The 23,678-nt window shown below is 42.6% G+C and overlaps 1 protein-coding gene across 1 annotated transcript in view; it reads right to left on the bottom strand.

Annotated features, from left to right (window-relative positions):
• Window positions 1-22,065, bottom strand: part of LMNB2 (lamin B2) — a 44,653-nt gene extending 22,588 nt beyond the window's left edge. Inside the window, exons 1-9 of the mRNA XM_086947256.1 lie at window positions 21,653-22,065; window positions 16,321-16,457; window positions 9,022-9,178; window positions 7,572-7,697; window positions 7,053-7,223; window positions 4,315-4,440; window positions 3,762-3,982; window positions 2,753-3,083; window positions 1,344-1,451 (exon numbers count right to left, since the gene is read on the bottom strand). Coding sequence (XP_086803382.1) covers window positions 1,344-1,451; window positions 2,753-3,083; window positions 3,762-3,982; window positions 4,315-4,440; window positions 7,053-7,223; window positions 7,572-7,697; window positions 9,022-9,178; window positions 16,321-16,457; window positions 21,653-21,862 — 1,587 coding nt within the window. The 5' untranslated portion in view covers window positions 21,863-22,065. The remainder of the gene's footprint in view (window positions 1-1,343; window positions 1,452-2,752; window positions 3,084-3,761; window positions 3,983-4,314; window positions 4,441-7,052; window positions 7,224-7,571; window positions 7,698-9,021; window positions 9,179-16,320; window positions 16,458-21,652) is intronic.
• Window positions 22,066-23,678: the final 1,613 nt, after the last annotated feature.

Raw genomic sequence — 23,678 nt, 5'->3', positions numbered from 1 at the left:
TCAAGTTGTATTAAGTCGGTCTTTCGGCTGTTTTTGAATGGATCTGTCGTGATCACCTGATGTGTAACATAGACAAGACAGATACTTCAAGTCAAGCCCTACCTCCCGACCATTAGTCTGACTGTTGACTCGATCGAGCCTCTTTCCCTGCCTTCTCGGTTGGTAGTGGTTACAAATCTTGCGTTTAAATTTGACAACCAGCTTTCATTTCGGCCACGAGTGCCTGCTGTGCTAAAACCTTGCTTCGGTCTGCTTCAGACATTAAAGAAATACCTGCACGTCCGTCCCTTATCGGCTAGAAAGACGCTTGTTATTGCCTTAATTAGCTCTAGGTTGGACTTTCCAACGTACTCGGAGCATTACAGACTATTTGATGAACAGACTTGTGTGCAGAATGTGGCAGCTTTTTCTTAAACTTCCCTTTAGAGCAGCAGTATCTCCCTATTTGAACTCGTTTCACTGACTCTCGGTTAAGCGGGTTTACTATGAAGCTCTGGAGCTTTTTACTGCTCCGGGCCTCAATATCTGGAAGTCGGAATCTATCTTTCGTCTCCAGTGAGGGAGCTGCATGCGTCTAATGTGCCTTTGGCTGAGGTTCCTATAGTAAGGCTAATCATAAGGAGCGACCACTATTTTTTCATTGCCAGCTTTGGCCTGGGATAAAGCCCCTTATGAGCTCCGGTCTGTACCCTCAGAATCATGGTTTAGATAACAGCTCAAGACTTGGCTCTCTGTTCAGGCTTAATTCTTACCAATTATTAGTCTTTAGTGCTGGGATACTCTTTGGAGCAGTGGTTGCTCTTTCAATTAGTCATCTTGCGGGACCATTGAAACTGCTTGTATTCAGGCTCAGCCTCACCACACGTCTACACTCACCTACGCAGCGCATGGATATCCTCACTCTACAAATCCATCTGGCATTACATGTATAAGCCCATGTTCATGCACACTCCTGACTTCAATGCCCCAGTTAATTTAGAAAAGGTGAAGTATAAACAGAGAATGTAAATAGTTGATACGGTTTCACAATGAAGTTTGTTTCGACTGCACAACAATGTTGGATCAGGTAGCCTCTGTACCAGGTTATGAGTCAGAGGCAATTTATTTTTTAATGTCAGCCTCACAAAACAATGGAAGGGTAACATGCCATAAGGCTACACAAGGAACCCATACAACATATACAAAGTCAGTGATACTTGTAAGCATTTAGTCTCTGGAGATGAAATAGGCTTATTAAAAAAACGTGTAAAATTCTTGGATGTACTGACTAAGTTATGAAGAGACGTACTGGATTGCTGTAAACGCTCAAATTAAAATCATGCTGAAATAATTGAACTTCATACCTTCACAGTCTGCCCAGCCTTTAGGGTATACTTTGGTGTAAATTTGTAAGATATTTCTTCTTCATCTCCAATCTGTCGCTTAAGCCTCCAGTTACCTAGAGACTGATCCTAAAATAAAAATATGTATCTACTTAATGCAACATACTAGTACAATCAAAGCACTCAAGGGACAGAACAAAAGAGGACTCGGAGCAAAGTGCTCAGGGATGACCAATACAGACAAGATCATAAATGTTTAAACTAATATAGGCTAAAATATTTTGAAAATTCCAAGGGTAGCCTAATATGCTAGTATCTTTAGGTTTGTTTGGTTATAAATACAGGGAAGTCTGAGGTACTCCCAAAAAATTCCAACAAGAATTCTTAAAACAAACACCTGCTGCACTGAAGTGGAAGAAACCCAAAGTAAGATTGACCCTTTCTTAGACCCATGGGTGGACTTCTGCTCGCGCCCCTTGTTAGCAGCCATACATTTGTGGCTGCTCAAACCACACACAATACCGACGCTAGACACATCTGAATGGGATACTTACCACAGGAAAGACCTGGGTTGACACCCTGGGGCAAAAAATTAGATCCATCACATACTATTGGTTTGTGTGCCATCACCGGTAATAGTACAGAAAAAATTAATCAAGCTGTTGCAATTGGTCGAAAATTACTGCTGAATCAGTATTGAGCACTTACTCCACAATGTTACGGGAATCAGTAGTGCAAGTCAAGTTCGCACAATACATTCCATCAGTTGTCAAAAAAGCACACTAATTCACATAAGCAGCTAAACTAAACTGAGTTGGAGCTCAATGTTTACTATGGTGGGAGTGGATCAAAGCTCGCCAGAAGCCCATGAGGCAGAACCACACCCGCTAGCATAAGATTGGCTATACTCAAACACTACAAACGAGGCACCACGCTTTACTGCTACCAAGACTTTTGCTTCATCTGCCAAGCCAATCATGGGACGTTTCAGCTGTCTGGGTGCTACTGTTCAAGCTCAAATTGCAACCTTTCTGGGTTAGACTAGCAGTCCTTACCTGCATGCCACCAGCAGGACATTTGCCAGAATTAAGTCAGAATGATATTTTGGGTCTTCGCCGCAGTAAGCATCCGCTCTACACTCATTCAGCCACCTTAAAACAACAGCTCATGTCTAAGGTGTAAAATGTACTTTTCTGTCCCATCCCATACACGCCAAGAGTGTTTGCGCAGCACCAATTCTATTTGATTGAGGCTGCAAAATGAAAGTTTTCCCAGTTATCAATGAAACGGGCACTTTACTGGACATGCAAGCACTTCGCTCATTTTCTATTATGAACACAACTGGAACATATTCACCTCCCATTGCAAAAGCCTACTTAAGGAAATAAGTCAAGGAAAGTATGTACCCAAGGCACACTAATTGAACTTACTTTCTCAGAGTTATTTTTCAGCTCCACGCATTTCCCCTCCAGATCAATTTCTTCAATGCTAATGCTCCCAATGGCTTTTGCTTGCTGCGACATATGGAAACTACTGCTACTGCTGCTCCCAGTTGCACCTGTACCACTGATGCTTGTTGCGGTAAAAGCGGCTTCGCCGCCCCCAATTCCGCTGCCTGAATGCAGACCACTCCCTGAAAGTTCTTCCATCTCTACGCGTTTCCTTTTGGTCCGGGAAGAACGGACAGCAGTGGAGCTGCTGCTGCTGGAGGTAGCTCGGGAGACCGTCACACGAGAAGACGGGCTTGGAGACAATTTCAACCTAAAACAAAATTTGGAATAGATTTTAACACAATAGGATTACAATTGTGGGCCATGTTTAAGTTCCAACATCAAATCATTTTGTAATCAAAGATTAGTCAAAATACCAATTAGTAGGCACCTCATTGCTTAGCAGGTGTTACACAACCCAGTACTATTCCTCTCCCATCCACCTTTGATCACCTACGTCAAAGACAGGCGAGCCGGTTAGCAAATATGGTACTTGGTCAAAATGTTATGTCCATGAATATATTGGTAATCAAAATATGGATTCAATGAACCTGTTGGGTAGGGTTGTGAAAAGTACATTGAAAATGTGATGACCGCAAAGGTTCCAATCTATGGCGGTACACAGGATTTCCCCACAAATTCTAGCTGAGAGATGTTATTCTCCAATATCCTGTGCATCACTAATATGGTCACAAACGGCTGGTCATCAGATTGGGTTGCACATTAAGGTTCGGAAAGATTAAACTGTATCGTCAAATACAACCTAACTTAAAAGACATAATTCAAACAGAGAACAAAATTTTCAGGAAGAGGCCCACAAAAACAAATAACATGCATGAATATATATATCAGACCACCAACAAATACAGTGGAAATGCAACATCAATGAACAAACAGTAGGCCAGAACAAGCAGCCATGGCAGTGCTAAAGTTCAATGAGTGCACCAACCGTTCCTCCTCTCCTTCCAGCAGCTTCCGGTAAGCACTGATCTCCATGTCCAAGGCCAACTTGACATCAAGCAAGTCTTGGTATTCGTTTAGCTGCTGCTGCATCTGTTCTCTCATATCAGTCATTTCCCGTTCTTTTCCGTCTAGTATCTTCCTGTACTTATCTCGTTCACTCATCAACATTTCTTCCAATTCTCGGATGCGATCTTCAGCAGCACTAGCCTACATGAAAGAACAGAAAAAAAAATGATTGGGTCACGTCTGCTAATTCATTTTCTCTGTTATTTTACCCACATCGCCATGCACGATTTAGGTGCTCACCAACATTGAATAAGTGCCATATTTTGACCCCGGTCTTGCGTATTTCGCCAGCATTTGAAGCAAACTCTATGCCCTACACAGGTGTAGGGCTATTTTTGTTGATCAGTTCACATACTTACAAGATCTAACTTCTCTTCATGCCAGTGACCATGAAAATATTCTCCAATTCTTCGAGTGAAGTCTTTCATTTGAACGCCACAGTGTAACATTAAAAATCAGTCTTTACACAATACCTGTTTCTGCAGGCCAGAAAGCTGGTAGCTGAGACTTTCTATTCTCATCCGGGCTTCCTTCAGTTCTTCACGGGCAGCACCAGCCATCTGGTCATTATGGTCAGAACTAAGCTTGGCGTTTGCCAGCTAAAAAAGAAAACGACAATCCTCAGAAATGCTAATCTTTTACATTATCATTTTGTTTCTTGTACAAGAAACCGTAATCAACGATGGCAACATTATATTTGGCTTCCTTCAGTAGGGTCACTTCCCACCTCTAACTCCAAAGGGTAAAATCTTGGTTTTTGAACACGCAATACAGAGGAAAGCTTTATTTTCCTTTATAGAGTGCTAAATCAGCATCAGCCGGTTTCCATAACCAGCCTTACTTATTTAGGGAGCCTGAGGAAGCATTCAATACACTCCACGGATCCCACACCGGTCTGTCAGGTGTGTCAGGACACTGCAAGGATTGGAAAATATGACCTACATTTATGAGGCTAGGAAAAACAGCAGCTTTCGCTTCCTAGGAGACTGTATTTAAAGGTTTATGCATTATGCAACGTCTGTTACGCGGAGTAGTCTGGTATTGAGGAAAGGTTTTTGAATGATTTATTTATTTATTTTTATTTGAAAGTTTTATATAGCGCGAACAAGATCTTTGCAGATATCAGAGCGCTTTACAAAGAGAGGGTACATGATCATAGCCAAACAGGTAAGTCAGTAGAGCTAACAGTACAAATAGTTGTAAGGCAATAAAACAAATAATACAAATAAGCAAAGAGGTCGAATAGGTAGAAAAGATCTGTGCAGATTCTTTAAGAGTCCGAAGTGGTAGTTCAGGTGTATTTAGCCATGAGGATAGCTTTTACTTCTTTCTTAAAACGAATAGTGTCCTACTGCTCTGCCTGTGAGCTGGCGCTGCGTGTATTCAAGGCCTTTCACTAACATCTTCGCCCTAGACTAAGAAATGATCTGCCTCGTGCTACTTATAAAATACATCCTCTTTGGTTGTAGAATTTACTCAAAAGATGCTTATTTTGTTAGTATCCTTGTCCATGGTTGGTAGCAAGCTCACTTTCTCCAGAGTGCATAGCCCTTGGGGGACACATTCTCTATAAATATTAAATAAATAAGATTGCCCACATGAGAAGGTGCAGAAAGATATATGCTTTATAAGTGCAATAATATAGCCACTCAAAGAACAAGAAATCTTTCAGACGCTCAACACACAAATCAACCTTTCCAAACTTGCTTATTTAGTGATAGCAATACACCAATCCCCTTCCATTGAATTGCTTTCGTAGATATTTTTCTTACAATAGTTGTCATTTCAAATTGCAAAAAGAAAACCAGTCGTGATCATCAAGGAGTAATACATATTTGTTTGCACAGATATAAACGCATATGTGTATTGCACTTACCAGGCTTTTAAAATGCAAGTAGCTATAAATTTTATGAGATGTATTAAGGGGCAATTTGTTTAGTCTGCCAAGGAATACCATGTTATGACATTTTTAATTAATCAAAAACATCCAAGCTTTGGCCTAAACTTTGATTGGTAGAAATGGTAGCTCTTTTTGAACTAATGCTTAACCAGAATATAAAGGTTTGGGGACAAGGGTATTCACCCCTTTGGATATATTATTACATATAAACGATCTATTGTATTTGTGACAGTTTCCAGTGTTCGGGACACAGCAGCAGCACACAACCTGTGGCAATTCAGCATTTAGAACACATTTCAAAGAGAATTACTGAGCCTTTATAAATACAAATCTTGAAAAACGGCTGCCCCAAGAGAACGTTGGGCCTGAAAATGCAGCCGAAAACCACCACTGGCCTTATGCAAGAGAGAGACAGTCATAGTTGAAGTACTTCTTGTTTATGGTCTAGTCGATTGTACTACTAATGCCTCCTTTTATGCTTTAAGGATGACAGAAGGGGAAAGCTTCCTTTGTTGTCCACTTCATTGATAAGAATCCATGGGACAGATGCCTGAAACTCCTGCAGGAGAATAGGATGTGTACAAAATATCTAATGCTTTATAGCAAATAACAATATAAAGCCTGGAAGTATAAAATGCTCCATAGGTCACCGCTTTAGCACGCCAAGAGGTTAGGTTCTCCTGTTTTTAACTGGGTTCTATTTGTTAATATGCAGTTAAATGCCAGGCTGTGGTGGTACGGTCAGTTGGTGTTTCATATAAATCATGTAGCGGCCTACAGCACCTGGAGATTGGTTTGACTTTTTAATTCTAGATCAAGTGGTCGAGTTAATTCATAAGCATGTGTTCCGAAATAAATAAAATATATATAATTCGATTCATATTGTAAAATCTACTACAAATAAACACGTTTTGATGATGTTACTACAAAGGCTCAAGTTCAGGCAGTTCTGTTTAGACAATGCTAGAAAGCCTTTGTAGTCAAGCAGCTTAAAAATGTAGTTTGCATTCTAAACTATTTTGAAGGGAACTATGTACTACTATACATTCTCCATTTGGAAATAAAGTTAGGCGATCTGACTGAAGACCGACGACTCTTGCATCAGGTCTTAAGGTGGTTTAAGACTTGTGCAATTGGCAGGAAACTAGATGCCAGATTATGCACAGAATGCAAAACCGTTGTCCCATACCTGCAACAACATCTGATATATGTGGATTTGACTAATACACAGAATGAAAATGATAATAGTTTTATACATGTAAAAGGATATAGGACAACTCAAATGAAAGTAGTAGGTTAATCCAGTCTTACTTTAGCCTGGAAAGTCTGCTCCAGTTCAGCCTTGTACATCCGTACTTGCTCGTCATGCTGGTTTCTCAGTTCCTCAAGAGCCATTGCAAGCTTCGATTCATAATCAAAGCTGCGGCCACTGTCTACCTCAACCATGCGTCGTTCTTGTCGCTTTCTGGTCTCGCGGGATTCCTATAGAGAAAAGAAAATAGTAACCAGGCGATGTTATGTTGAAGAAAGTGGAAGAACAGGAAATTCCGGACTCATTGGAAAGCCAGAATCCCGTTTCAACTTGGCGACTGGTGCGTATCAAGATTCCACTGGTACATACAAGCTGTGCCGTTGTAAGTGCTCATGGACAGTTGGATTACAGTTTTACTTCGATACCTTATAAGAGGTTAAACTGTTGAGGACGTTCCTACTTCCTATAGTGCAGTATAAATTTGTACGTAGCCGAGAAACCCAGTTGATAGGAAATACCCAATTCAAGCAAAGCCATCGACCGTGGGGGAGATGCCGGGGCGCAAACTGTTTCAGTACCTCAGCATAGACACTCTTTTGGAAGTCCAGTTCTTCCTGCAAACTCTGGCAGCGATTTTCAAAGTCCACCCGCATAAGAGTTTCCTTCTCCAACTGCTTCTTGGCCACAGCAAGTGCATCTTCAGCCTGCAAAAAAATAAAAGATTAAACATTGACTACATCCACCAAGCACTGCAATTTAACTGGACGTAAATCTATGACTTCAGAGTAATAGTTTAACACATTTAAGCCAAGGATATCACAACAACATCTATTGGGTCAAAGCTTTCGCTATATTTGGAAAAAAAAAACATTAAAGAGAAAGTTGAAAGAAAAACCTTGCGAAAACTAACTGAAGCTAGCTGCTGATTGAGCAATATAAAAAAAGCTGTCAATTTAGCAAGTACAGAGACAGTATAATGCAATCTGATGCTTGTCCAATATTGAAGTTATCGTTATTAGAGTTCAAAAATGTTCAAGTCATCACAGGGCAAATAATTAAAAATGTTACATTATTTTTTATAGCCAATATACATTCCCCACACAACTACCAGTTGGCCTAGCAAAAGCACCCTGGTTACTGACATAAAATAGTAATATGGACCCCCAGCTGGTAGTTTCTAACTAACCACAGGTACAGGTGCAGTTTTTGATTTTCCCATGGTGCACGCACCACTTTAAAGCACAGTAATTTGAAGTACATCACAGGTCCCAAAATCCTCTGAAACTAGACACAAAAATGTTGCAGCTGTGACAAACGTATCATACAAGTACATCCATTTCATTTTACTGCCCAACCCTTAACTTGAACCCATCTACGTTGTACTAGACATTCAAATGTAAACTTTGTTCTGCGTTGGAAGACAGATTCACAAATCCTTCAGGTTATTTAATCTTACAATTTTACATGCTCTATTCCGCATTTGAAAGACCATTATCCAGTTGCTTGCAGATAAACATTTGGACATTGGCACCTCCTTAAATCCAAACCGGCAATGCGAAGGGAATCAAAAAAATCACGAGTCACTTCAATTAAAATCAAAATGTCTCGAGTACTACAGAAAACAGTGAAGTCTTACTATGGCAAATGGCAACCTAGGCCACAGGATCTAGGGTGCAAACCAGTCATTTGAGGTGTGCAGATTTAGAGCATCAGTTGTGTTGGAGAGTGCAACGTATAAAGGAGTTACTCTCCATGTAAAACTTGGGAAATGCATAGTTTCCTGCTCTCTTTTTTGCATAAATTATGCAATACTCAGACTCAGGAGTACTGTGTTGAGAGAACATACATATATTAACACACAGATCTGTGTAGCATGTGCTAGAAATATGCAACATGCAGGTAATTCAGCTAAGCAAAGCTGCTCGTGCGCAAAGAAGCTCATGCGGAAAAGAGGTCATCAGTGTTGCCTCTCCAGTAGGTTGGAAGATTCTTACAAGCACATAACAAGATATGCAACCTTAAACATACCTTGGCCAGCTGAGCCTGTAGGTCAGCAACATCGCCTTCCAAGGTCCGTTTCTCATTTAGGGCAGTATTGAGCTCCGCTTCACTCCGGTGGAAGAGCGCTTCGAGGTCTTTAATGCGGGCGAGAGCTCCGGCCAGATCAGATTCTTTCTTCTTATAGCTAAAGGCGAAAAAAGAAACAGGATTAGCAAAGCAGTATCACTCTTCACACAAAATACAAGTTTCTATTGCATCGCCTCAGCTAAATGAATCTTGCTACATTAAAAGGAAGATCAACAGTAGTCTATTTTCAATTGAAGATATTTTTCATTTGGGACAAACAAACCAGCACATTAAGCAATGGGTTTCACTGAAACACCACAAGAACCTGGAAAATAAAAGCCTAACTAGACCTTTTCTGTTCATTGTGATATTTACATCAATAACATTTAAGAAAAGAGAAGAGCTGCTTATAATATGGACTCCGTTATCCGAGAAGCAGACAAGCATGACTAGGATTATTTTTCTCTCGCTAATCTCCAGCACAAATCGGAGAATCAGGTGACTTGGCCTCATGTCAGGCATGTGCTTCTCCCCGCAATTCCAGAGTTACCCTAGAATGTGATTGTATGGGTGTGCATTTTTAACGAGATTAGGCATACTATTCAGCAGCTCAAACGAAAACATGAAAATCATTTAGGGAAACTCATTTTAGTTATTTTCAAAGTCCAAAAGTAAATTAAACGTCATAAGACCTATTCAACTATTTATTTGCAGCCAATTGTTAGCCTCCGTTTCCGGAAAGGAAAGAAGAGAAATCTAAACCATGTAATATGCCCTGCCCCTGCTTTTAACGATCTCTTCTGCCCCCAGTCCTAGGAAACATTACACGGGTTTCCACATACGCCTGACCTCTACAAAAATATTCCTTTGAATCAGAGCTCCAATGCACTCTGGAAAATGCATGACCCGCACTAACAATCAAACTACCTAGATTGCAGAACCGCTTCTACATACAACCAGATAAGTTGGTACTTAATAGGCTGATATGAGTTACTGGTCATGGGTGCTATCATTTAATGATATAATGGAGAAAGACTACTCAGATGCACTACTTTATTTAAATCATCGTAGGAACAAAAATGCAGGATTCTGAAAAGCCACAAATGGAATCAAAATCTGAACAGCCACAAACATCACATGAAACCAGAGAAGCAAGAATGCTGTGACTTGATGGAAGTGAAAGTTTATAGCAGGCCAGAAGTCCTTATGTGCATACGGCACCACCCTGAGGTACTTGGGGATCAATGACTATTCTGCAGCTTTCAATTTTTCTCCTGGAAGAGCAGGCCAAGAGCCTTTTTACGGAAGGAATGAAGGTGAGCAGTTCTGATGGAATGGCATGCAAAGTTAGATGTCTGACTTATTTTTCACACTATATTGCCGTAGTCCTTTCATCATAGAATATTCCAATGTTTGTGAAGGAAAGCGTCTATTTCATTATCCAAAAATAGCTCTGCTAATATAGAATACTGCAATTAAAAGCAATGCGCAACAACCAAATAGTCTGACATCATCGCTGAGTACTTGAACCACATAACAACTCTCAACTGTACTCCACACATCATTGACTAGGAAAGGTCTCTTGGAATTATACTTGACAAATCACTGAGCATGCAGGAACACATTAGCTCAGCCACCAAAAGTGCCAAGTACCACATGAGTATTTTAAGATAGATAAAACCCTCCCTCCCGCCCGCTTGAAGCCTGATGTTCAAGCTCTAGTAATTTCCAGGCTAGATTATGGCTGCGCAACACACTGTGAGCTACTCAGCTACAAGTTGTCTCCGCTCAGGGATCCCCTGAATTCAGCTCCAAGGCTCATCACAGGTTTCAGAAAGAATAGCCACATTACACTGGACTGAAATCCTTAAACTGGCTGCCATTGGAGACTAGGATTCATCTTAAGATTGTGTGCATGACTCACAAGGCCCTCAACCTTAACAGCCCTCTGTACCTAGCCCAAAAAACTGAGCTTTCTGGCGGGAGCAGATCTTCTAGGAGTTCTAGCACTTTGCTGCTGAAACCTCAAAAATTCCAGAAAAAGAACTCATTATCGGATGTTCTTAGGTATCGCCCGAGAATCTGGAACTCCTTGCCTCCACACATCAGACTGACTCCCTCTACAGCATCTTTCAAAAAAGAAGTGAACGCTCTATGGATGAACTGCCTTGTTTATTTATTTTTAAAGTTTTATATAGCGCGAACAAGATCCTTGCAGATATCAGAGCGCTTTACAGAAACAGGAGGTGGGGAAGACAAACTCTTGGAGACATTATTATATTCGGTAGTGAGAGGGCTGCAAGGTAGGGTAGCAATCGCATACAAGTATACACACTGATAACAATCAGGAAACAAAACATAGGAGCCGTGTAGTGCCTTTGCTCCAGTGGCGATCGACTAAGATTTTAGCACCCTAGCGGGTGTTAGTAGATCAATCAGGTCATAGTATAAACCCTAGTAAACAAACTGGAAACCGATAATATAGAGACCGTGCAGTGGCTTTGATCCAGTAGCAATCAAAAAAGTTTATAACACAGATAAACACTCAGGTAGCCGATAATATAGGGGCTGTGTGGTGTCAATGTTCCAGTAACAGTAGTGTTCAGGTAAACTTAGCCATAAGGATGGCTTTTACCTCTTTCTTGAAGAGAACAGTGGAGGGGATACGCCTAGTTTCTGGCGGGAGTGCATTCCAGATCCTAGGGCCATTCCTGAGAAGGAGCGTTTGTATGTTTTTTCCTTCCGGAATCTACGAGGTTTCAGGAGGAGGTTTTTTGTGCTTCTGTTGGATTTTGCGCCTCCTGATACAGTCAGCTTGTTAGTGAGGTAGTTAGGTGACTTGTGGTGAACGGCAGAGTGCGTCATACAGGCAATTTTCAGCTGAACTCTGGCTTCAAAAGGCAGCCAGTTCAGGGCTTTTAAGTCAGGGGAAATATGCGAGTGTTTTCTTGAGCCAGTGATGAGTCTCGCGGCTGCGTTCAGCGAGGCTCTTATTTGTGCCGTTGTTGTATGGGGCAGCCCGCTGAGAGCCACAATTCCATAGTCTATGCGAGGAATGACTAGGGCTTGTACAACAGTTTGGAAGTCCTTGGGTGGTAGGAAGGGTTTGAGTTCTCAGAGTGTTGATTTGGAAGTTGGCTCCTTTAGTTGCTTTGCTAATATGCTGCCGCATGTTGAGATTGGAGTCAAGTGTGATGCCAAGGGATTTCGCAGAGTCCACGATGGTGGGTTGGACATTGAGTGCGGTTAGATGAGTGAGCCAGGTTTGGGTGATGGCCTTTTTCGCCGGGGGTGAGATCAGAAGGACTCAGTTTTCAGCGCATTTAGGTTGAGGTGATTATCGGCCAGCCATGCTTGGGTGTTTTAGTGTGGCGTTCAAAAGCTTGATGTCTTCCGGGGATTGTAGCTTGAGGTAGAGTTGAGTGTCATCGGTGTACATATGGAATTGTACATTTGAGGCTTGAAGCAGGGTAGTGAGTGGTGCCATAACGAGGTTGAACAATGTGGGGGATAGGGAGGAGCCTTGAGGGACGCCTAGTGTTACGGGCACAGGTGAGGACAATGCGTTGTTGATCTTGAACTTCTGAGACCGATTGTGCAGAAAGGACGTGAACCATTTGAGAAAAGTCCCGGATATGCCCATTCTGGCATTTAACAGCTCCAGTAGATTCTCGTGTTTGACCGTATCAAATGCTGAGGAGAGATCAAGAAGGATGAGGAGGCAGGACTCATTGTGATCAAGGATTTGGAGGGCGTCATCAATGTGTCACATAGCCGTTTCCGTGCTATGTTTTGCTCCGAATCCTGATTGGTGAGGGTTGAGGAGGTCAAACTGATCAATGTGTTTTGTCAATTGGAGTTGAACGCATTTTTCTAGCAATTTGGCCAGAGTGGGGATATTGGTGATGGGGCGGTAATTGTTTGGGTCGGCCGGGTCAGCTGTGGGTTTGAGTATAGGCATGACTTGCCCTATCTTGAGGGAGTCTGGGATAAGTCCTTGTTGAAGGGAACCGTTAATGATTTTAGTCCAGAGTGGGACGAGCAGGGGGGTGAGGGCTTTAACAGCATTGGCAGGTAGTGGGTCTGTGAGGTGATTAGCGGGCTTCAAGGTGCCGAGCAATTTGTGAATTGATTCTTCAGAATAGGTGTCGAAGGACGTCCATGAAGCGTTGTTTTTAGGTTGAGTGTTAGTTATACAGATGGAGCAGGAGTATCGACTTACATCCTTGAGGAGATCACTTCTTATATGGTCGGTCTTTTGCTTGAAGAAAGTAGAAAAGTCCTCACAGCTTGGAATATCATTTGTTGAGATGTTATGTTGTGGAGGTTGAGTCTTGGTTTGGATTTTGACTAACTCAAACAGTTTTCTTGCTTGGTCCAGCTGTTGGCTAAAGAAGACTGATTTCGAGCGTTTGATTTTTCTGAAGTAGGCGTTTCTCTTGTTCTTAAGCGTTTTAAGGTGCAGTGCTGAGGGGTCAGATCTCCATGTGCGCTCTGCCATGCGCATTGCACGTCTGTCTTCATTGAGTCTACCATCATACCATGGGTTCGAGTTTTTGGTGGAGACTCTTTTCAGTTGCAGGGGGGCGGATTCATTGATCATTGGGTACCTTTTGTGGTTGGTTTCACTACTGGCTGGCGTTTCACCTTCTCCACGGACTTCCTCGTCCTGAATAACGCCACTCCATAGGGTTTTTTTTGGGGGGGGGGGGCAGTTGCATTGGGTCCTATGCTTTTGACTATGTTGGTGACTTAAAACTTTATATAAATAAAAAAGCTTCTATAATCCAAGCTCTTTAAACATGTATGTTCCTAAAAAATATAACAGTCAAGATTCACTTCACCTGAAAGCGAATGGGTGCAGAGTTTACAACAATTGTCAGCTGTATCAATAGCTCAACATTGAAAGAGAAAATGATAACGAAAAGGTAGAATGTATCCATTTGATTTATGTTCAGGACATTCATCTTAGCTCAACTAGGAAGCGCACTCTGACTCGGCATAAGAATCCAACTAAAGGCAATCTTATCTGAACACAGTTTTGGCCTTTTTAACCAGATGATCAGCCAACAAACATTGCTGGTACATCACAACTAAATATCTTGAGTCTTTAAGGTAGGTCATTTGCAGTATTAGCTAGAACAGTCTGTGATGAACTGTTTGTGCAACGGTATCCAGAAATCAGACAAAGAACTACACTGCCTTGAACGCAGGACGCGCATTGTAAACAAACAGAATAAAATATTGACTCCTCCAGGAATGAGGACAACACTCGCATCTCTTGGTAGTGTAGACGTGTACCATCTCAGTATTCAGCTAAATTGGGGTTTTGTACTTTGGGTGTAAAACAGGTTATAGGGACACCCAAGATTAATGTACTGTGTCTTTTAATGCAGTAAATTGGAGGTCTTTTGGAGGGATTTTACATTGCAAGGACTGAAAAGGCTGATGAAAAAATCTGTTAAAACAACATTTAAAGACAGCAGTGAAGAACCACTATCATCGCCTGTACAGACTGATAATGCCTGGCATCTTGAGATACCAGTAATAACGTGCCCAGATCCAAAAGGGTATATACAGAGCATCTGATTGATGGAGTCCTATATAGAGAGAGACCAACACTTGGAGCAGATATCTTACCTTTAGCCTCTGGCACTTGAAGGTCTGACAAGGCACAAGTTCTCTAAACTAGAACACGGATTTTGTTGGTCAGCGCGCAATAGCTACTGTGCGCAACAGAACCAAAAATAACAGTATAGTCCGGCTTGCCACAAAAATCCTTCAGAAAGTTTTAAAAGCCTTGCATTAATATATTATAGCGTGACATGGTAATCAACACGTTTGAATCTTTGCCAGTCTGTAGAAGCAAGGAACTGAGAAATGTGGCGTGTGAAAACGAGAGATTGCATTAACTAGGATATTGCAGACTTCTGGCTCTTAATTTGGCAAGCAGTTCAATCCACATGCTTTCTACTAACTTTACAGTCACCGAAATAAAAATTCGGAATGAAAAGCACAAAGTAAGCAGCAGCTTTAGAAGCAATGTCCTGTAATTTCTAAATAAGAAGTTTTTTTCAGTTTTGTTCCATACTCTTGAAAGTGCTTCATTTGCAACTGCTAAATATCTGTTTTCAGCGGTCTCTTCTTTTCAGCATTGATGGTTTGAGAATTGCGCAAACTCTCTGCAGCGTTTAAATGGCACCTGTTCTTTTGGAGCACTATTTGATGGCTCGCAACAGCTGCACCCAGCACACACAGCTGAACAAACAGACCACCTGTGCAAAGGGAGTAGGGGTAGTAGAAACCTAAGCAGCAACTGGGCTTCAGCTAAGTAAACTTTTCAGCTGCCACCCAGTGTCTAGAGCAAAATAAGCTGATCAACTAAAACTTAACTTTAGGAGGGCAACCTACAAACAGCTGAAAGGGGCTATGAGCAAAATACATATAATCGACCTCTTCCAGAAATTTGAACCACACCAAGAAGAGACTTTTCAGAGTTCACTTTTCCCAAAAGTAACAAGCAGTTTCATGTGGAATAAAAACTTAAAATTATAAGAATGTAAGTGTGTGCGCTTAAAAATAAAGACAAAGTCGGTGTAATTTTGGTAGCTCACAGGCCTCTTTACTAATAAATAAACTAGCATGAGGGTTGAAAACAGAAGAATCTCAACCTCACTCCCTACCGCTGGGCGCTATCTCCATATATGGTACATAACTTACCAAAATAGAAATGTGCAGATATGCAGCAGGTGGTTAGAAAACAGGGGTGATGAGGTTAACTGGCTCTGCAGAACACATCTAATGGCAATCGACGAGGCTCCAGCAAATAACGTAAAGGCTCAATATGTAATAGCTGACAAATGTTTGCTTTAACTGCGAAGACTCACCCTTTTATTTCCGGACACCTTCACCACAGCCACTATGGAAGCTATGGTGTCAACATCGGTGTCTCACCCCTTACGTATGACCAGGACTTTGTCCTAATACCTGAATGCACCTTCTTTAATCCAGAACATACGAACTCGTCTATACTGAAGGTGTCCTGTCTAGACTACCAGGTGTAGTAAAAAAATGTGAACCCATGATTCCCGTGATATTTTTCCCTACTTCGCCATCTGCAGCCTACTTTTGCAGTAAAACTTGGAAGATTTGAGATGTGTGAGACTGTTCTTAATCAGGTTCCAAAAAAAGAATTGAATTACTAAACTTCAGTAACCAGCAACATACATCAAGCATTTCACACCAACGTAAATGTCTTACTTCTTAGTGATCTCGTCCAGGTCAGACTTGAATTTCCCAAGTTCGATCTGAAGCTTGGCCCTCTCTCTGGCAGTCTCATCCAGCACTCGTCGGGCATCGGCCAGCTCGCCCTCATACAACGCTTTGACCCCAGTTACCTACAATGGGAGGACAAAGACAAATATTGACCACAGCATAGGACATGTCTGAGGTCATACAAGTACTGAAATCCCAATACACAAAACCAAACAGATCTCTAAACAGAGCAGCCAGCGATATACAAATAAACATCTTCCAATACAGCAGTCCATTGATCACATTAACAAGTATTAGGTGATGCTAATAAAGGACATACAGGTACATGATGGTTTAACAGTGCATCTCATACTCGACTAATTAAAGTGATGGGCAGACGATGTGGGGTTTGGCTACTGGCTCGCATTGAAATTTAAATCCAAATCCCATCTTGCATTAAGAACTGCAGCTGCTGTCCTCGCACAGGGGAAGTGACGTTCTCGCAGACGATGTCGGAAACTAAGTATTGGCTGTATGAACAGTGGTGTAAAACCTAAGTTCTCACTGCTAGACAAGTCAAAGATGCTAAAGAAAGAACAAATACGAAGGACCACTGATGAGTGGCAAGTTAGGCTTAGTGCAGGAGTCCTTCGTCTGTCTTTGCTACCAGACTGCACATGACAGCTATGCCTATGTCCTGATTGCGTGACTTCAGCAGCTGACCTGTGCTTCCATTTTTGCCTGGGTCTGTTCCATAGGCCGTAGATTGAGGGCAGGTAAAAGTGCAGCTGTCGCCTCCAGTCACCTGGAAACAAAGGCCGCTCTCTGTCTGTGCAGAGTCCTTATACATGTCCTAATGGGGGCTCCAGGTGGTGTCTCTCTGCACTACAAAGCGTACCACTGCAGGTAAAAACTGATTTTTTTTTTAAAGACAGCAATCTGCATTCCCAACATTATCTCGGCGTTGCTATGCTTCACAAAAAAAGTTATTTCGAAGGTCAAATAGTTTAAATGTTTTGGTGCACGCCCCGTGTCCATTTCTTGGCAGTGGGGCGGGCGTAGACTCGAGTAGCATCCTACGTGCCCCAAATCACTTCAGTGCCCGCTGCAAGGCGAGTTTACCTGCTAAGTAATTTCTTTATATCACAATACCGACAGCACAGTACCAATGCGACCCGTACAGCCGCCTCAAAGCACTATCGGAAAAACAATGCAAAACAAACCTCTCATGACAGAGCCTTAGGGTTTACAATATTGCTTCATAGGATAATTTTGGACGGCACGTTTATGCCAAAGTCAGCTCAGAGAAACTTCTCCGGATAGCGAGGGGAAAAAAACACAATGGCCGCAGTGTTAACTGATGCAAATTCGTATGCATTGTACTGACTGGGTATCTTTAAGGGCTGTGATAAATACATATTTAAAACGGAGGCAAAACTATTTGTTTCCAGGGCGTCTGCCATGTACGTGAAGACAAGATCATGGCTGTCAGGCATGTAGTCACCTAGTGGGGCGAAGGAGCGTTAGATCTCATTACACGTGGGGGGTAAGACGATGTCAAAGCGACTCCTGGTGGTGTTTCAACTGAGTTACACTTGTAAAAGTTGACTTTTTGGAACAAGCACAGCTGGTAAAGCAGAGGCAAAAGTAGCTCCCATTCTGATTGGTGACGATGTGTAAGGTATGAAAGAGTACCATTCAGGGCCCAGAGGCCCTGCTGTGAGATCAATAATGGACATAGTGAGTGGTTTTTGGGAGTCATTCGAGGTTCTGGAACAGAAACGGGAGCAGAGGTGAGCTGGAGCAGCAGCAAGGTGCATACAAAGCCTCCTGGAAATTAAAGAACATAGTGCACTTCACGGTACTGATGCTAGGGTGCCAGGGTGTGACCTCCGGGTCAGAGGAATTAAGAAAAAGATTCAGCGACTTCACAAGAATCTTAAAGTGTGTTGAGCTGAACCATGAGCGATTTCGGTTCAGGCTATAACTAGCAAAACTGGGAAATACAAGCAAGTGGCTCAAGAAAACGGTAACACTCAAGTACAGTTCTCTAATACAGGACAGAACACACGTCCTCCTAACTGGAGAAATGTTTTTGATGCAATCTTAATAAAGGGGTGTGGGGGCAACACACCATTTCGGTCTTTAAGCACTTGGTCAACTACTCCAGTTAAACCCGTACGACAGAAGAGGGCTGTATATTGATATGCACACTATCCAGGTGCAACATCTTTTGATGTGGGCTTTTTTTAATACATCACACCCCCCCCCCTACACAAATATTAACTCAATTTTCCATGATCATATCAGTTTGCCCACGTTCACACCACCCAATATTAACTCAAAGATGCGCCAGGACGAGGAAGCGTGCACGTTAACTGCACAAGCCATCCCATGTGTTTGTAGGCGTCACATGTAGTGTACTATTACGGATCAAACTGCCCCTTCAGTGTGAAGGAAAGTATAACACACCCCCTCCCCCATAGAAGAGTGAACACGATTTGATTTTCACTTTATTAACCGAAAGTCCTCTCAAGTTGATCAAACGCCGTAGCCATACACAAAGAAATGGTGGCATTGCTAGTATGCACTGATCTTCAGTAACAGCATGACATTTTTCATGCAAGAAGAGAGGTTTATCCAACAGCTGAGATAAGCAAAGTGGGCGGTCCGGGGTGACATTTTGACAAGCTGAGATTGTTGCAGCAGAATGTTCATGTCACAATTTCAATATGGGGAAGTCTCAATGGATGGCACATGAGGTTAAGCTGCTGGCCAGAGCGGGCATGCAGCCAGAAACTATAAGCACCGGAAAATATGCAAATAGATAACTTGGAGGGCCAGCAAGGGCCCCGCAACGAGTAATGAAGTGATCTTCAGCTCAGGAGGACAAAGACTTATAAGACTGCTGGCTTCTATTTGAAGTTCACCATTAACAGTGGATGGCTAAGTGGCTACAAGTTCTAGGTAAACCGCATATCAAAAGACCTAGAAATATGCGGACAAACTCACTTTATCCAAAAGTTTTCAGCTTCTTTCCTCACATGTAACTTGCAGCATTTTCAGTCATAGCAGCCGGGGTGACTTTGCTTTTGGCTACATCTCTCATTTGTAATGCTCCGTGAAAGACACCAATGGTACCAAAAACGCAGAATTGCCATCCGGATTTGCACACTTGGCTGTTGATATAGTTTTAACTTAACTTGCTTGCAAAGGCGTGCGAAGTGCGGCTGCAGAGTTCAATATCATACTGATGGCTTCGTAAGCACTTCAATTATCAACTTAGAAAATTGAGGCAAACTTGAAGAGTATGTAAGTAGAAGATGTAGTTTGTCTTAAAAAAGTCAATGGAGGCGCAAATTGTCATGGATGGAAGTAGTGGACGAAGTGCAGCAGTGGAAGTAGTAAGTTCGGAAGTTCAAGTAACAATGAATGCTTCGTGGTCTACTAGCAGTATAATGAAAGCCAACAACCCTGAATTTACTGTTGCAGCGCAACTGAACAGGCATTACAACGGATAATTACTGAAACCGCAGGCGTAAATGTTGTTTATCACATTTATGTCTACCCTATTAGCTTTGCCAATGCAGAGAAAGAACAAAAGGGATTGCTTTGGAAACCACTTTTGGGGCAAGTAGGAGACCGAGAAAGTAAATTGCACGATGACTATCTCTTTTATGACGGTCTTTCGCGCGTTCCAATCTGGGCTCTTCCCGCAAGGAGGAATTAAGTACCACATATAGCATCACACGGGGGAGTAATTCTCTGGATGGAGCCAAAACGCCAGGATTGGTGACAATATTTATTCTGTCAACCCAGGCTTAAAAAGGCGAGTGACAATATTCTGCGAGTAGTGATGTCCAACTCAGAGGACTGGCGAGGTTGTAGTGTTCAGCACTTCATCATCCCCCTGAAATGTTACTAGCAATCAAAGTTCTCTACATGCGATCGTGCAGCCAAGACAAACTGCAGAGACGCGAACACACCCACTCATATCACTTTCAAATTTTGAACTCTGGGTATTGGCTGGTCGCCCGATTATTAAAACCGTGGCTCGCAGTCATTCCTTCAGCACACCAGCCTTCCTCGAAGACTGGAGGCGGGCGGGCCACAACGGAACGTGCGCCCTCAAACCACTCACGCTATAAACGTGCAATGTTGGTGTATTGGAGGGGAATATAATGTTGCATTGTTCAATGGCAGGTACAGGCTGACGAATAAAGTAGCTACTCCCATTTTTACCGTAACAAGTACATGAACAAAATGAAAATTCCTTAGAGAAGTAACCAATCTGACAGAGAAGCATAAAGCTACGGTTGCAATACACAACTTGGTAATCACAACCTAAATGTTGAAAGAGAAACAGGATTCGAGGCTAGCCAATCAACTCAGAGCTAATCGTGCGTGACTTTCTATTGCATTTTACAAAAGGGCTGTAGGTGTGCCCCCACGTGACCAAAGCGAATGCAGCCAAATCAAGGCTGGATACATGAATGAATCCAGGGGACGCTACTGTAACAAATGAACTCGGGTGAAATTAGGAAGGCTCAGAAAAACAATGACAAAAGCAAATAGTCTCCACTTCCCAGAGTATCTCAAATACTTACAACCTTCATCCAAATGTAAATATAGTGCAGCCTGATTTGAAGACAATGTAACAAGCACCTGTTAAAAACCAGCAAGCGTAGTTCAAAGCGAGCAATCTTATTTATGCCATACAACTTGTCACAACAGGGAACTACAAAGTTGAATCGAATAATTAATAAAGCTTGAAACTTCACGAGACCAGCAGTTAGACACACATGAACGGCTCAGTTCTGGGATGGTCTTACTGTAACTGGCGCCTTGAGATTGAATAATCTCTCTTAAATCTGTTACTGTCAGCACAGCTGAAGGCGGTTGATCTGAGGTGTGCCATAAAGAATAACACGAAACCCCACATGCCACACCCACTTCTGCACAATCTTCAACAAAAAGAGGACCCCGGCTAGATGTCACCCGGGACACCCCCAATAAAGATGCAGAATCGTCTGCTACTCCTTCCACCAGAACAAATAGAACTGATCGTGCCAAAGGACACACTGAATGTACTCAGTTTGTTTAATCGTTGCTAGAATACCTCCCTCCGAGGATGCCCAACCAACGCCCCTAAATAAAGGATTCGTGCATTACCCTATAGCATTCACTGGCATTAAAACGGTGTATAAAAATAATGCATTGCAAAAATCAGATCGAGACAGCTTTGGAATCTCTCCCTCCCAGTGAAAGGCACCTTTTGATGATGCCGCCTCCATAGGGATGGTTACAACCTGCCCTAACCCGGTGACGCCCTGCTCACCTCGCGCGTGGTGACCTCTTCCTTCTCGGAGATCTTGACCATGAGCCGGTCGTTCTCCAGCTCCAGGGAGCGTACGCGGTCGATATACACAGCCAGGCGGTCGTTGAGGTGCCGCAGCTCCTCTTTCTCCTGCAGGCGGGTAATGCGGGTGGGCGAGAGCGGGGTGCCGGGCCCGGCGCCGCGGCTCGGGGTGCTGCTGCGGCTCGCCATGTTGCCTGGAAGGGTAGGGTGTGGGGGAGTCGTCCGGTGCTCCGATGGACGCGCTGCGGCGGTGCTGACGGCTCCTCTACCCGGCTATAGCAGCTCCACCGCTCATTCAATCTCCCGCCCGCTGGAGCGAATGGAATCAGAAGCGCGGGCAAAAGCAAAACAAAATGGCCGCCACCCTCCCAGCGCAGGCGCGCCTACAATAGGCAGAGACAAGAGTGGGTCGAAGCGAGACCACGCCCCCTGGTAACGACTATTGGACTGCTCCATTCTAAAATGGCCGCCCTCGGTGAAACTGGTCTTTTAATTTGTAGCATTGTTAACAGGAAGGTGGCACATATTCCGTTGAAAGGAATAGAACGTTTGCCGAGGTAATTTCGGACCAGAGATTGTCTTTTAACATTCACGCCCACAAAAGCCTCGAAATAGACCTGTTATAAGCTAAACTAAAACTCACAGTGAGATTTCAATACCATGGATGAACCCATTATAGTTGTTCGAGCCAACGAACAGTACGTTCAAATATTTAATTTGTAAACGATAAAGCTTTTAAAAAACAACATGAATGCTACAGAGTATCACCAAGAAACAAAATGGCTTCAGTATCTATTTTTTCTATTTTTCTTTTTAAAATATAATCTCTTAAAATGGCCATCATTTTGACTCGAAGAACCAGCAGAGCGCTCGTTTAAATGTTTGTCCTTCATCAATGTTAGTTCCTTAAATGTACCTCTTACATCTACTCTCGCTTGGCTGCTCTACACCGGTGCATGCCGGGAGCCTTCTTAGTCTCTAGTCCAGAGTGGGCATAGCGAAGCGACCATTTTGTGGAAGGGGTGCCAACAAAGTCCATTTTGTGTTAACCGTTTCTAGCTCTTGTCGTCTTTGAAAACAATGATGTTAACGATGTTCGCCGTCTATGAAATGCTTCTGTCGATCCCCTTATGCTGCTCACCGTAAGATGACTGTAGGACAGTCTTGTAATAATACCGCTTTCAATGAGACTGGGGCTGTCACCCCTGCTGCCCGAAAACTGCTTAGGGGATGGTGGCGGTTAATCCTTTATCTTGAATTGCATTGCGGTGCCTGTTGAAAGAATGTATGCGCGATTAAAATTGCCCAGGAAGGCTACAGAATACGTATGTATTTGGTCTGAACACAAGTATCCGACGCGTGTACCTAAAATATATTGTTACGAAAAAGTTAATTTACAATCGAATAATAGTTTAACTGCATAAACAGGTTTATTCGGTTGAACTACTTCCGTGACTGTCCTTATATTAAACTTCTGAAAAATGTAAAAGCAAGATAATTTTCGTCACAAATTATACTATTCACTCCGGCTGTTGTGATTGGATCTTAGGAAACAAAGGCAGTCTAACGCACCCTACCCAGCCATTGTCCGGTGTACAAGGCTGGGAATATGCGGGCACCGAAAAGAGCTGGTGATAAAGGAAATGCATTTTTCAAGATCAAATTAAGAATCAGACAAACTTGGCAGTTCCTATTTTCTCCACAACCTGCTAAATTGTATCTAAAAGAGATTGAGTTTATAATTTTAGTCAAATGTTATCAAGAGACAAAAATATATTCGAGGAGGATTTTCTTTTGTAATGTAAGGTGCCGCTTTCACTAGTTTGGTGGAGTATTTACCACCGCTATTATATTACCCAGGGGTGAGGTAGTTACCAGGTATGGTAATTGCCTCCTGTTCTGAGATTTCAATGTGGAAATGGGGCATAACATAAAAGATCAGTTTTTGACTTACTAGATTCAAAATGCTTTGTCTCCCAATAAATCTTGTCCGTATTGACCTGCC

The sequence above is a fragment of the Lissotriton vulgaris genome, chromosome 12, assembly GCF_964263255.1.
Source record: "Lissotriton vulgaris chromosome 12, aLisVul1.2, whole genome shotgun sequence".
In the NCBI taxonomy this organism is placed as follows: domain Eukaryota; kingdom Metazoa; phylum Chordata; class Amphibia; order Caudata; family Salamandridae; genus Lissotriton; species Lissotriton vulgaris.
Note: the sequence above shows the minus strand (reverse complement) of the source record. Positions and strands in the feature narration are given on the sequence as shown.